This window comes from Pipistrellus hanaki, assembly GCF_964339955.1.
Source record: "Pipistrellus hanaki genome assembly, chromosome: 12".
NCBI classification, from domain to species: domain Eukaryota; kingdom Metazoa; phylum Chordata; class Mammalia; order Chiroptera; family Vespertilionidae; genus Pipistrellus; species Pipistrellus hanaki.
The window spans coordinates 22,482,872-22,496,114 of record NC_140514.1 but is presented as its reverse complement, the minus strand read 5'-3'; the positions used below and the strand labels follow the sequence as shown (position 1 = coordinate 22,496,114).

The window sequence follows — 13,243 nt, the reverse complement described above, 5'->3', positions numbered from 1 at the left end:
TCTGAACACAGGCCTATAGCAGCTATCGTCACTTTAAAGGGATTTTAAGATTTCAGTATTTCACCCCAGACAGAATCTAGAAACCCATGAGTTGTTTAAACTACATTACTCTGAAAGGGTAATTAATGAGGCTGTGCCCTGTTGGTGAGGGTATAAAACCCTTCCCAGAAAACTTTGGCCAATAGCCACGTACTTCTGCCCACCATCTTACAAATGGTAACAGCCAAGAGGTTTATCCCAGAGTAAGAAAAACCGAAGTCAAACTACACGCCCGACATTTGGATAATGGTGTGACCTTCCACGATATAGACTATTCTGTCACCATTTAAACAGTGTTTTCCAACACTAGAGAAAATGTAAAACTCTGGATGCATGATGTGTGTGTGTGTGGATGAGGAGGTGCAATGAGGGGTGGAAATCAAGATATAAAACTGTGTTTAGATTTAGACAACATTTAGAACAAGGTTAAAGAGAAAAACACACCCAATTAATTATGGGATTCTCTGTAAGTTGCGGGATTATGGGTGGTTTTTTGTTTTGTTTGTTTGTTTTTACCCTTTAGGGTTACCCATACATATTTCTGGGTTCCCTACACTAAAGCTGGCATTACTAATATGATCCTTAGAGAAAAGAAAACACCTACAACGCACTGCAGTCAAGGTCCAGGAGGACCCTCTCCCGCCCGCAGGTGCGGAGCGGCCAGGGTGCCCTCCCCGCAGGTGGCCTCCCGGAGCCGCACATCCGGGGCCGCGGCTGGTGCTCCGGGAGGGGCGGGCGGCCGGGCGGCCGGTCGCCGTCCAAGACCGCCCTCCCGGCCGAGCCGGTCCCGGCCCCTCCAGAACCCCGAGTGCGCCGCACACACCGAGTCCGAAGAACCCCCGGACGCGCCCCCTGCATCCCCCGCCCGCCCCTGCGCCCCGGACCCGGCCACCTCCGCACAGAGGACGGCACGGCCGCCCGGCGAGGCTGCTCCCGGCCCCCGCGCGAGTGGGCGCCTCTGTGCGTCCCCACCCGCCGCCGCGCCCGCGCGCTCCGGTCTCCGGTCTCCAGCCGGCAACGCGCGGCAGCGCTCCCCTTCCCCAAATCCACACCCCGCCCCGCGCCCAGGCCAGTCCTCCCCCCCCCCCCCATCCCGCTCCCCACCTTTCTGAGCCGCGGCCACCGCCGCCGTCGCGAGCAGAAGCCCGATCGCGAGGACCTGGGGGGGCGCCATGCTGCGCGCGCGGAGGAGGAGGGCGCGGGAGGAGGGGGTCTCCGGGGTCGCTGGGGCACGAAGAGAAGAGGCCGCTGCCTGCGGGATGCTCCGGGGCCGGGGCGACGCGCACTGGCTAGGGGACTGCGCACTCTGGCGCGGGGCGGCGCGGGGCGGGGCGGACCTGCCGGACCTGGCGGCCCCGCCCCCCGGCGCCGGGCGGCCGCTCACCTCTGCCCGGCGGTCCTCGCGGTGAGTCACCGGCCCGGCGGGCGGGGGCGGCGGGGCGGAAGCGGCTCCCCTCCCCTCCCCCCGCCGGGCCCGGGCGCCGCCCTCGCCAGGTGCGCACCCCGCCCGCGCCCACCTGTCCTCCCTCCGGCTGCTGCTGGAGGGACCCTGGGCGGCCGCAGGGAGAGTTTGAAGACGATGCGACTTCTTTGTTTGAAATTTGTTTGAAGTTTGAAAATAATGCGACTTGTTTTGTCGGGGAGCACAGCTCAGGAGCATGGAAGAAACGGGGGAGGCGGCTGGGAAGAGGAACTTGGGAGCTGAAATGAATGCAAAGAGAAGCGGAGAGCCGTCGAACCACACACACACACAAAAAAAAACAAAAACCACCAAACTTTGAGTTATATCCATCAGTTTAATTGTACTCCTTTGAATCCAGAAGGAAAAAAAAAATCTCCCTGACTCTTTCCCCTTTTTTAGCCCTTGGAATTGTAAGAAAACTTGTTCCCTTGGAGCCAAATGCTGGAAGCTGAAAGTACTCCGGGTTTGATTAATGTTAGAGGACAATATTGATGAATGTTTTGAAAACATAGGGAAATAGAAACACTGGGTAATAACTTATTTCATTGCAGTGACTTCAAATGACAACGCATTATTATTAGTCTTAAAATAATTGTAATTCAATAACAAAATAGGGTCTTTCATATTTTTTTTGTTAGCTGAAATATCATTATGATCTGTTTTTTCTTTTTTTACTTTTTAATCTTTATATTTATAAGACTTTATTTGAGCCCAAACTGGACAATTGTTGGAAACCAAAATCTCAAATGTTTCCTAACCTGTTTTTAAAAGGCATTTTTTTTTTCTGCATAAGGAAATTTTGGAGTAAGAGTTTAAAAGAGGAAAGGTGAAAGCCCAATTTTAAGATTCAGCTAATTTATATATATATATATATATATATATATATCCAGTAAAAAAAATATGCTTTTATTGAGCGATCATTTAAGTGTGTTGTACTCTCCTATTGAAAATTAATTAATGTAAATAATCACATTGTTACAGTAGATAGCTATATAACTTGAATTTCATTTGAACGTTTAATAAACTATTTTTAAATATTTTTAAAATTGACTCTCAGAGAGGAAGGGAGAGAGAGGGAGAGGGAGAGAGATTGATTTGTTGTTTCACCCATTCATGCATTCATTGGTTGATTCCTATAAGAACACTGACCAGGGATGGAACCTGCATGCAACCTTGGAGTATCAGGATGTATTGGGAGGTCTCTCTAACCAACTAAGTTACCTGGCCAGGGTTTATTTGATGATTGAAGTCTTAAGGGAATCTTATCACTTTTTAAATCTGTAAATCTGAGTTGCTACACCTACCCTGTTTCCCCGAAAATAAGACAGTGTCTTATATTAATTCTTGCTCCCAAAGATGCGCTAGGTCTTATTTTCAGGGGATGTCTTATTTTTCCATGAAGAAGAATACGGTACACATTTATTGTTAAATGAAAATAAAGGAAATTTATTACCTGTATACGGTACGGTAGTACGGTAGTTGTCAACACAAACCAGACAAACTGTGAATACTACAGTATCAAGAATTTACTCATTTATTCAATGACAATCATGTCATCATCTTCTGAACATCATCATAACAATCCAATTCCTGAATTTCCTGGACTCCATTTCTTTCAGAATCAGTGGACCAAATCTCTCATGTTTAGTAATAGCATTCTGAGACAGAGCCTGGGGGGCCTTATTTTCGGGGGGATGCCTTATATTTCATTCAGAAGGAAACCTGTAAGTAGGTCTTATTTTCGGATGATGTCTTATTTTCAGGGAAACACGGTAGGTTTTGGAACTTTGTGATCTGTTCACCAACTTGAAGTTAAAAGAATAGTATGTCAAATCAGGAGCAAGTTAACCAGATTTTTGGTGTCTTCTTCATTTCAGGAAGTTGCCCACAGCCAGCCTCTAAACTACACATACTGTACTTTTCACAAGAATAATCTAACTGGTTATTGTGGCTATACTTGCAAAATGTTACATCGCCAGGTCTTAATCTGTTTTCCAATCAAGTTGATAGCTGTTTATTAAATTGGTCATTGCAATAAAGTGAATTGAGTAAACATGATTATTAAATAAATGACAAATACCACACTAAGCTCTGACTCATAATATCTGAGCATACATCTAAGGTATGCTCATTTTTATAGCTCATTAACACCTCCATTTGTCATCATTGCTCAAAATTACTCTCATTTAAAAAAATATTTTTATTGATTTCAGAGAGGAAGAGAGAGAGAGAAATATCAATGATGAGAGAGAATCATCCATTGGTTGCTTCTGCACACCCCACTCTGGGCATGTGCCCTGACTGGGAATCGAACTGTGACCTCCTGGTTCATAGGACGATGCTCAACTATTAAGACATGCTAGCCAGGCGAAATACTCTCATTTTTGCTATGATTGTGAATCTTGTGTAGTTAACAGTGCTATATTTAGGAATATTTCTTAATATTTTTGTAAGATGTCAACCCAAGTATATCTATTACATTTTATAGATCTTGCTTTTTAATTTTGACAAGTCAATTGACAGATAATATTTGACTGAGAAAGAAATATGACCTGCCCTGGCCAGTGGGGCTCAGTGGTTAGAGTATTAGTCCCCACACACTCGAGGGTTGCTGGTACCATTCCAGTCAAGGGCATGCACCAGAGTTGCAAATTTGTTCCCTGTCCCAGTTAGGGTGTTTGGGATCCAACCAGGTGGTGTATCTCACATGGATCTTGCTCTCTCTCTCTCTCTCTCCTCCCTTCTCTCCCTTCTACTCTGTCTAAAAATCAGTGGAAAAAATATCTTTCATTGAGGATTAACAAAATAAATATGATAAGATTAAAAACTACATCTAAATATTTTTTGAATTTTTATTATTTTAAAATATATTTTTATTGATTTCAGAGAGTCAGGGTAAGGAAAAGAGAGAGAGAGAAACATCAATGATGAGAGAGAATCATTGATTGGCTGCCTCTTGCACACCCCTTTCTGAGGATCATGCCTGCAATCCAGGCATGTGCCCTTGACAGGAATTGAACCTGGGACTCTTCAGTCCACAGGCTGATGCTCTATCCTCTGAGCCAAACCAGCTAGTGCTATTTTTTGAATTTTTAAAGTAATTTAAAAAAATTTTTTTTTATAGTTGCAATACAATGTTAGTTTTGAGTATACAACCCAGTGGTTAGACATTTATATAACCTATGAGGGATCACCCTGATAATTCTATTGTAGTACCCATCTGACACCATACATACTTATTACAATATTAATGACTATATTTTCTATGCTGTACTTTACATCCCCAGGACTATTTTGTAATTACCAATTTGTACTTAATCCTTTCACCTTTTCACCCAACTCCCTCTCCCATCTGGCAACTGTCAAAATGTTCTCTGTATCTATGAGTCTGTTTCTGTTCTGCTTGTTTATTTTATTTTTTAGATTCCATATTTAAGTGAAATCATATGGCATTTGTCTTTCTCTGACTTATTTCACTCATCATAATACGCTCCAAGTCAGTGGTTTTCAACCAGTGTACCATCGCTCACAACTGGGTGCTGCAAAACATTTAAAAACATGCAGGGGCACTGACCTCTCTTCCCCTATATTATCAAATAAAATAATAAAAGTCAATAGCCAACACAGTAGTTGTCTAGTGTAAATGCGCTGTCTTGAACCATAAATATATAGGTCATATAGAGTTGCATCTTATTGGTCATGTTGCATAATAAGGTTGTTTCAGATTGGTTAATTCTTGGTACCAGAAATTCTTATATACAATTATAGGCACTTGATTTTTTTAAAAAAGTCACTTTGGAGTAAAAAAGTTGTTGATCACTATTATTTTTGTTTTTTGTTTTGTTTTTTGGTAAATCCATCAAAATTATACCTATTTTTTTTTTTTTTTTGTCAAATCAGCAAAAAATATTTTTGATGTTCCATGGAATTCTATTAATTGGTTTATGTGTGCCATGAGATGTAAAAGGTTGAAAATCACTGCTCTGGGTCCACCTATCTATAATAATAAAAGTGTAATGTGCTAATACACCTCTCACTTGAGTATTATTTTTATGGAGTTTCCAAGAACCTTAGACACTGAGTAACATATGTACTGCTTCTTTATCCATGCATCTACCGATGGACACTTAGGCTGCTTCCATATCATGCTATTGTAAACTGGTGGCCCGGTGCACCGGGTGCTGAGAAGGGGTCCCTCAGCCCAGCCTGCACCTTCTCCAATTGGGGATCCCTTGGCAGATGTCCAACTGCCATTTTAGGCCCGATCCCACAATAAACTGGCAGTCAGACATCCCTCTCGCAATCTGGGACCGCTGGCTCCTAACCGCTCACCTGCCTACCTGCCTGATCACCCCTAACTACCTCTGCCTGCCTGCCTGATTGCCCCTAACCCCTCTGCTTGCCTGCCTGTCTGATAGTCCCATGACCTCTCTGCCTGCCTGCCTGATCACCCTTAACTGCCTCTACCTGCCTGCCTGATTGCCCCTAACTGCCCTCCCTGCTGGCCTGATTGCCCCCAACTGCCCCCCACTGCTGGCCTGCTTGCCCCCAACTGCCCTCCCCTTCTGGCCTCATCACCCTAACCACCTCTACCTCGGCCCCATCACCATGGCTTTGTCTGGAAGGACATCCAGAAGGTCTCCAGGAAGGTCTCCTGGCCTAATTAGCATATTATCCTTTTATTAGTATAGATAATGCTGCAATGAATATATGGATGTATATGTCTTCAATTAAGTGTTTTGGGTTCCTTCAGACCCAGAAGTGGAATTGCAGTCCTTCTTTGTCTCTTGTCATAGCCTTTGTTTTTAAGTCTATTTTGTCTGGTATAAGTATTGTTACCCCAGCTTTTTCTTTGATTTTGTTTTTATGAAATTTCTTTTTCCATCCAAAGGTCTTTTAGTTTGTGTGTGTCTCTCCATCTGAATCAAGTCCTGTTGACAACAATTATAAGGGCCTTGTTTTCTTACCCATTCAGCCACCATGTTCTTTAATAAGAGCATTTAATCCATTTGCATTTGTAGTAATTATTGATTGATATTTATTTATTGCCATTTTATTATTCATATTTTAATTAACATGAGTTGGTTGCTTCATTAAAATTTTCATTTTAAAGATAAGACCAAAATGAAAACTACTGAACTTATACTCTTCAACTGGAAAGAATAAAAGAATAACTGTAATTTTAAAATAGCTTCAATAAAGCAAATATTATTCTTATCAGTACTAATGAACTATATTGAAACAAGGTAAAAATATATATAATAATAATAAAAGCATAATATGTTAATTAGACCAGATGGCAGAACAGTGGAACCACCGTCTAGAAGAACTTCCGGACGACCTTTTGGATGAAGCCGGGGCTGCTAGCTGCTGTGGCCTCTGTGGTAGCCTCGAGGGTTGAGGCAGCTGCCCAGCTGCCATGGCTGTGAGGGCTGAGTCCCTTGCACGAGTTTCGTGCATTGGGCATCTAAGATATATATATGTATATCTTCCTTCCTCTTCCTCTAAAAATCAACAGAAGAGTTATTGCCTTAAATAATAGTATATTGTACCTTGATTTCAGCACCATATTTGACCTAATACTGCTATAGATAAGATAGAAAAAATGGACTGTACACAAAGAATGCTAGAAGAACAGAAGGCAGTCAGTGGGACTAGTATTTGATGATTGAAAAGGGAAGTGCTTGAGGACTTTAAAAGAGCTCTACGGCCGAAACCAGTTTGGCTCAGTGGATAAAGCGTCAGCCTGCAGACTGAAGGGTCCCAGGTTCGATTCCGGTCAAGGGCATGTACATTGGTTGTGGGCACATCTCCGGTGGGGGGTGTGCAAGAGGCAGCTGGTCAACGTATCTCTCTCATCGATGTTTCTAACTCTCTATCTCTCTCCCTTCCTCTCTGTGAAAAATCAATAAAAATATTGATTTAAATAAATAAATTTAAATAAATAAATAAATAAATAAATAAATAAATAAAAATAACATAAAATAAAAGAGCTCTATGTTTAGAAGAAGGAAAGTAAAGAAATAGTTTGGAAATGGCAAGCAGGACATTTACTACACTCCCAGGCCCTGGGGTGCATAGGATATGAGGGGAAAAGTGAAACCAGTTTCTACCTGAGAGGACTGCTCAGAAGATGTGGTGATTGGGGCAGCCAGCTAGATTTACTTCCAGGAGGTGGCGGGAATGTTCAGAGAAGAGAAGGGGGCTACCACAACCTTTGAGAGTGACAGATTTGGAATTGCAAAGGGTACAATGGAAGAGTTTGGGGAGGGTGAGGAGGGGGTGTTTCAGACCAGGTGAGGAACTCAAGGGGACTGGGCTGAGAATACTATGATGATGGCTTGGTTTTATTAAAAAAATATATCTTCATTGATTTCAGAGAGGAAGAGAGAGGGAGAAAGAGATAGAAATATCAACTATGAGAAAGAATCGATTGGCTGCCTCCTCCAGGCCCCACCCTAGGGATCAAGCCCTCAACCTGGGCATGTGCCTTGACCAGGAATAGAATTGTGACATCCTGGTTCACAGGTCAATCAATGTTCAACCACTGAGCTACGCCGAATGGGCTGGATGGCTTGTTCTTCTGGCAGTGACCAAGGTAAATGGGAATATGAGGCACATTAGGATTAGCCTGACAGGATCTTTGAGAGAGACAAAGCATGGCCCTGAGCTGTGTGGATTTTGAATAGTTAGTAGGAACGTTCAGGAGCTCAGGCTGACTGCCCTTCCTGCGGAGCGCAGTTGTGGTGGCCAGCTTTGTAGAAAGGGACGGAAGTGCTTTCTCTGGGAGGATATGGTAAAAGAGGGATTATGGGTGACCAATCATAGCTGAATGACCACCTGAATAGTTGAGTAGTGATCATTAGTTTTTCTCGGGCACCTCCTTTGTGTATGTCTTACCCATTCAACGCTATAAAAAGAATATTGTTCTTCGAACCAGCCAAGAGAAGAACCAGTTGGCTCCAGAGGTTGTGTCCTGGCTTGAACAGAAGGAAATAGAATGTGGCAGACAGAGATGAACCTTAACCTTTGCCTTATCAGGATCAGAGGGAGGGGTGGGGTCCTTATGATGATGGGTCATTTACAGTGTATGCCACAGCTCTGATAAAACCTGAGAGCTGTATTCCATGTTCTTCCTTAACGACCTCTCTGAAGCAACCAATTAGGCTATGTAACTGTGAGGAAGTTCCCTCGCTTGGCAACTGGACAGTCTAACGAGACTGTTTCCATGGCTTCTGTTGCTGGCTGGGAATTATTGCACTGGTGGCTTGCAAGGCAAGATAAAGGAACAAAGGAAATATATGTGCTTATATTACCTGTATGTCTCGATAGGGATGACTGAGATGTCTCCAGAAAAGCAGGGTGTATGATAAGAATAAACTAAATGTTACAAACATAAAGTCATCGGTACTCTCAGGATGTGTGAGTTATCGTGGCATAGTCCAGCTGAAACAGGCACAATGCACATTGATGTGTACATTACATATAATGTATAATATATATAATGACTCAGATCCTACCCGACCTGACGATGTTCCTGGGAGTCTGGGCTGTCCCCGGTTCTGGGCCTAAGAACCAGCAGTCCTTGAGGATTGTGTGAATAAGAGAGAGAGTGATTGCTGTGAATTGGAAGGAGGAACTGAAAGAAGGAAATATAGAATGTGGATTGAGGAAGACGGGGGAGGGAGGATGTCTTTGTTGGTTCCCTGTCTGTAAAAAACTGAAGGGGAACTTCCAGGAGTCTGTAGGGAAGTCTTGTGAACTGATAAAGCAATGACCACATTTCCATTCCTGTGCAGGCCTTATTAGGTGAACAAGCAACAGGTTATAATAGTGGGGGGCAGTGGTGATGGTGATGATGACATAAAGTCCTATAGAAAGCAAATCTGCTCTGACCCGATAGCTCAGTTGATTTAAGCATCATCTTGATACACTGAGGTTGTGGGTTCGATCCCTGGTTATGGCACATATAAGAATCAACCAATGAGTGCACAAATAAGTGGAACAACAAATCAATGTTTCTTGTTCTCTCTAAAATTATAATAAAAAGGGAAGGAAGGCGAATCTGTGGTTAGCATTTCCCCCATTACCTGCAGCTGACAGAACTTGCTGAAATACTGCTAGCAGCTAAATGGTGGTGAGTTAAATCATATAGTTGGGGCACTGTTAGGGACCAAGTTTTTTATCTCTAATTTGCTCAAAAGGACAGCTAACCCCCACTCAAAAAAAAAAAAAAAAAAAAAAAAAAAAAGCATGTGGAGCTAAATGCTACGAATAACTCAAAGACTATCTATCTCAGATTGGTGAAAGACTGGTGAGCCATCTTGACGTGAGGACACTGTGCTTCTATCCTTAGGTACAAAAGGCTTTGTAGGAAAACACAGAGGATCTGTTGCATGGAGATAGCTAACCAGTGAAATTGTGTCAACGTGGATTAGGACACAGGCATAGTTTAGCTTTTCACCCCAACTGGCCCACTCTTGTAGAAACAGTCTGTGCGTAAAGTAATTTAAAAATTTGTATTTTCCAGTTACTATTGACATTCAATATGTGGATGAAAGGGGCCACATGCTGACCTGACAAACTCAGGGAAAGCCTGCATAGCAATCTTGCAAACTCAGAAACCTACAGTAACCACAAAAGTTGAAATTAAACTTTAACTAAAAGCACTTATGGTGGGCAGTTACATCCTAGGCCGGTATCTTCACTGACAAGGTCAACCTTTACCTTAACTGAGCCTGTCTGTCTTTTTGCTTCTAATATAACGTATCCTTGAAATGTCTGGGTAATTTGTAACTTCCTTTTTTTCTGGGCTCCTGGGGGCACAACCCAATGTGGTGGGCACCAGGACTTACACCACAAATTCCTTCATTATCATGTTAATTGTTCCTGCACCCACCTAAGTATGTGTCCATCATTATACTTTTTATCCAATCCCAGGGATTTCCACACTTTGCTTTCTTCCACCTTTCTAGTCTATCACCAATGGATTTCATGTAACCCGCCATTCTCCGGAGCATTATCTCAATTCATTGAGGTCCTGCTTCCTGGCATATGTCAACAGTTTGGCTCAAATAAACTCACAAAAATTCTTTACATGTTTCAATGTTGTTGTTTTTTTATGTTAACAAATATTATTTTGTATTAGTTTCAGGTGAAAGGCATAGTGATTAGACAATCACAGACTTTACAAAGTGATCCCCGGGTATTTTCAACAATCCACCTGGCACCATACGCAGTAATTACAATGTTATTGACTATGTTACCTATGCTGTATCTTACATCCCTGTGACTATTTTGTTACTGCCGATGTAAATTTATTTGATGCTTGTTGTTGGGCATAACATGGGGCCAAAAATGTAAAAATAAGCCATAGAGGGGTCCAAAATTAGCTAAAGAGAATTGTATTTCAGGACTAATTGGTGGGGAGAGAAGATAAAATCATTCCATTTTAATAAAAAAAATCAAACTTTGGTCGAAATCGGTTTGGCTCAGTGGGTAGAGCGTCCACCGGTCTGCGAAATGAAAGATCCCAAGTTCCATTCTGGTCAAGGGCATATAACTGGGCTGAGGGAACATCCCCAGTAAAAGGTGTGCAGGAGGCAGCTGATGGATGTTTCTCTCTCATCAATCTTTCTAACTCTCTATCCCTCTCTCTTTCTCTCTGTAAAAAATCTATAAAATATATATATTTTTAAAAATCAAACTTTGGCTGAAACCGGTTTGGCTCAGTGAATAGAACATCCATCGGTCTGTGAAATGAAAGGTCCCATGTTCAATTCCATTCAAGGGCATATACCTGGGTTGTGGGCACATCCCCAGTAGGGGATGTGCAGGAGGCTGCTGATGGATGTTTCTCATCAATCTTTCTAATACTCGATCCCTCTCCCTTCCTCTCTGTAAATAAATAAATAAATTATATATATATATATATATATATATATATATATATATATATATATATATATATAATCAAACTTTGAGGCTTCACCCTAGTCCTGGGGAGATTCATTCACAAGAAAGCGTTCTTAGGGTTCTTGATCTCCATACATTCTCTTGAGGTGTTGCTAGCTTTAGTAGTGAGAGGGATATTCACACAGATAGCTCCAGTCCATAGAATCAATAGAATCAGGGTTGGTCTGGCTCCCATCCAGTTATAGATCATTGGGAATGTTAATGAAACAGACTGCTCTCTCTCTTTTTTTAAAATATATTTCATTGATTTTTTTTACAGAGAGGAAGGAAGAGAGATAGAGAGCTAGAAACGTTGATGAGAGAGAAACATTGACCAGCTGCCTCCTGCACACCCCCCACCGGGGATGTGCTCACAACCAAGGCACATGCCTTTGACCGGAATCGAACCCTGGACCTTTCAGTCTGCAGACCGAAGCTCTACCATTGAGCCAAACCGGTTTCGGCTGCTGTCTCTTTTGAAGCTTAACTTTTAGACTCTTCTTACTCTTGAGGGGTTTCAGAGCTGTATTGGGCCACTGGTCTGAAATCTTCCTCAGTAGTTAGTTAATTCAGCTGACCATTTAGAAAGGAAGAAAAGGAGAAAATGAACACTTGGTAAGCATTCACAAGGTGCTTTCTTTACATTATCTTATTTAATCTTCACAGAGTCTGTATTATTTCCATTTTACAAATTAGGGAACTGGTTAGGCCAGCGATTTTCAACCAGTGTGCTGCAAGAGGCATACTGGTGTGCCCAAATAATTGTTTAAACATGCAATACCTGACTATTTAGTCAGGGGCACTGACCTCTTTTCCCTTAGGTAGTCAAATTAAAAAAAAAAAAAAATGATAGCAGCCAACACAACAATAGCCATCTGGTGTGAATGGGTAAAATTATACCTATTTTATACCTTTTTTTTTTTTCTTTTTTTTTTCTTTTTTTTTTGTCAGAGTGGCAAAAACTATAGTTTTGGTGTGCCACAGGATTTTAATTAGTTTATGTGTGCCACGAGATGAAAAAGATTGGAAATCACTGGGTTAGGTCAAGTTAGGCAATGTCCTAGATGTTCGACTTCAAAACTTAAATTCTATTCCCCACACTATGTAGCTGCAGGGCTATCATCTCTAAATTTTATGTCTTAACCGTCAAAACTTAGAGAGGTGTTTACTTGTGTTTCAGATGAGCTCCGGCACTGAATAACTTCCCACTGATTCTCACAGGAACTTGTAGTGAGGTGCTCATCTTTACAGGGGCCTTTATTCTTTGAAATGTGGCGTCATACTTCCTATCTGAAAGGCTATAACATAGTTCGTACTTTGCTCGTTTCTTATAAAAACGCCCATAAGAATGAGAGTAATAAAGTAGCCAAGCCCTTGTAACTTCAGGGGCCTTCCCTGCCTGCTTCCTGCTGGGGGTTGGTGGAGGACAGAGAACCCTACCTGGTGGCCATGAACTCCCCACTTGCTTTGGTTTGCTGCTGATTTCTGATTCTTACCCATCACACTAGCAAGCAATTTATAGAAACAAAGCCTGGAAATATATACACAGAGGCACTGGGCCTAGGTCTATCACATGCGGGCATAGGTATGTTTATGTACAGATCACTCAGAATTCAGAAGCTGTATTGGTTGTGAGTCAAGGGCCACACCACATCAACCCATGCCCCCATGATGTAGGGGGGTGATTCCAGATGAGAACTTGATGTAAAAAAGCCCTCTACCAGTACTACTTATTTCAAGAAAAGGTTCTCTTTGATCCTCCTTGCAATTGCAATAAGATCAGTAGTT

At 42.3% G+C, this 13,243-nt stretch overlaps 1 protein-coding gene across 2 annotated transcripts in view; it reads right to left on the bottom strand.

The window, feature by feature from the left end:
- Positions 1-13,243, bottom strand: part of EPCAM (epithelial cell adhesion molecule) — a 56,952-nt gene that overhangs the window by 12,492 nt on the left and 31,217 nt on the right. Inside the window, exon 1 of one of the 2 annotated variants that reach the window (XM_084901019.1) lies at positions 1,144-1,384. The exons of the other annotated variant lie outside the window; for it this stretch is intronic. Within the exon in view, the coding sequence (XP_084757145.1) occupies positions 1,144-1,213 (70 nt within the window). The 5' untranslated portion in view covers positions 1,214-1,384. Of the gene's footprint in view, positions 1-1,143; positions 1,385-13,243 lie in introns of those variants that run through there. 2 annotated transcript variants of the gene reach the window in all.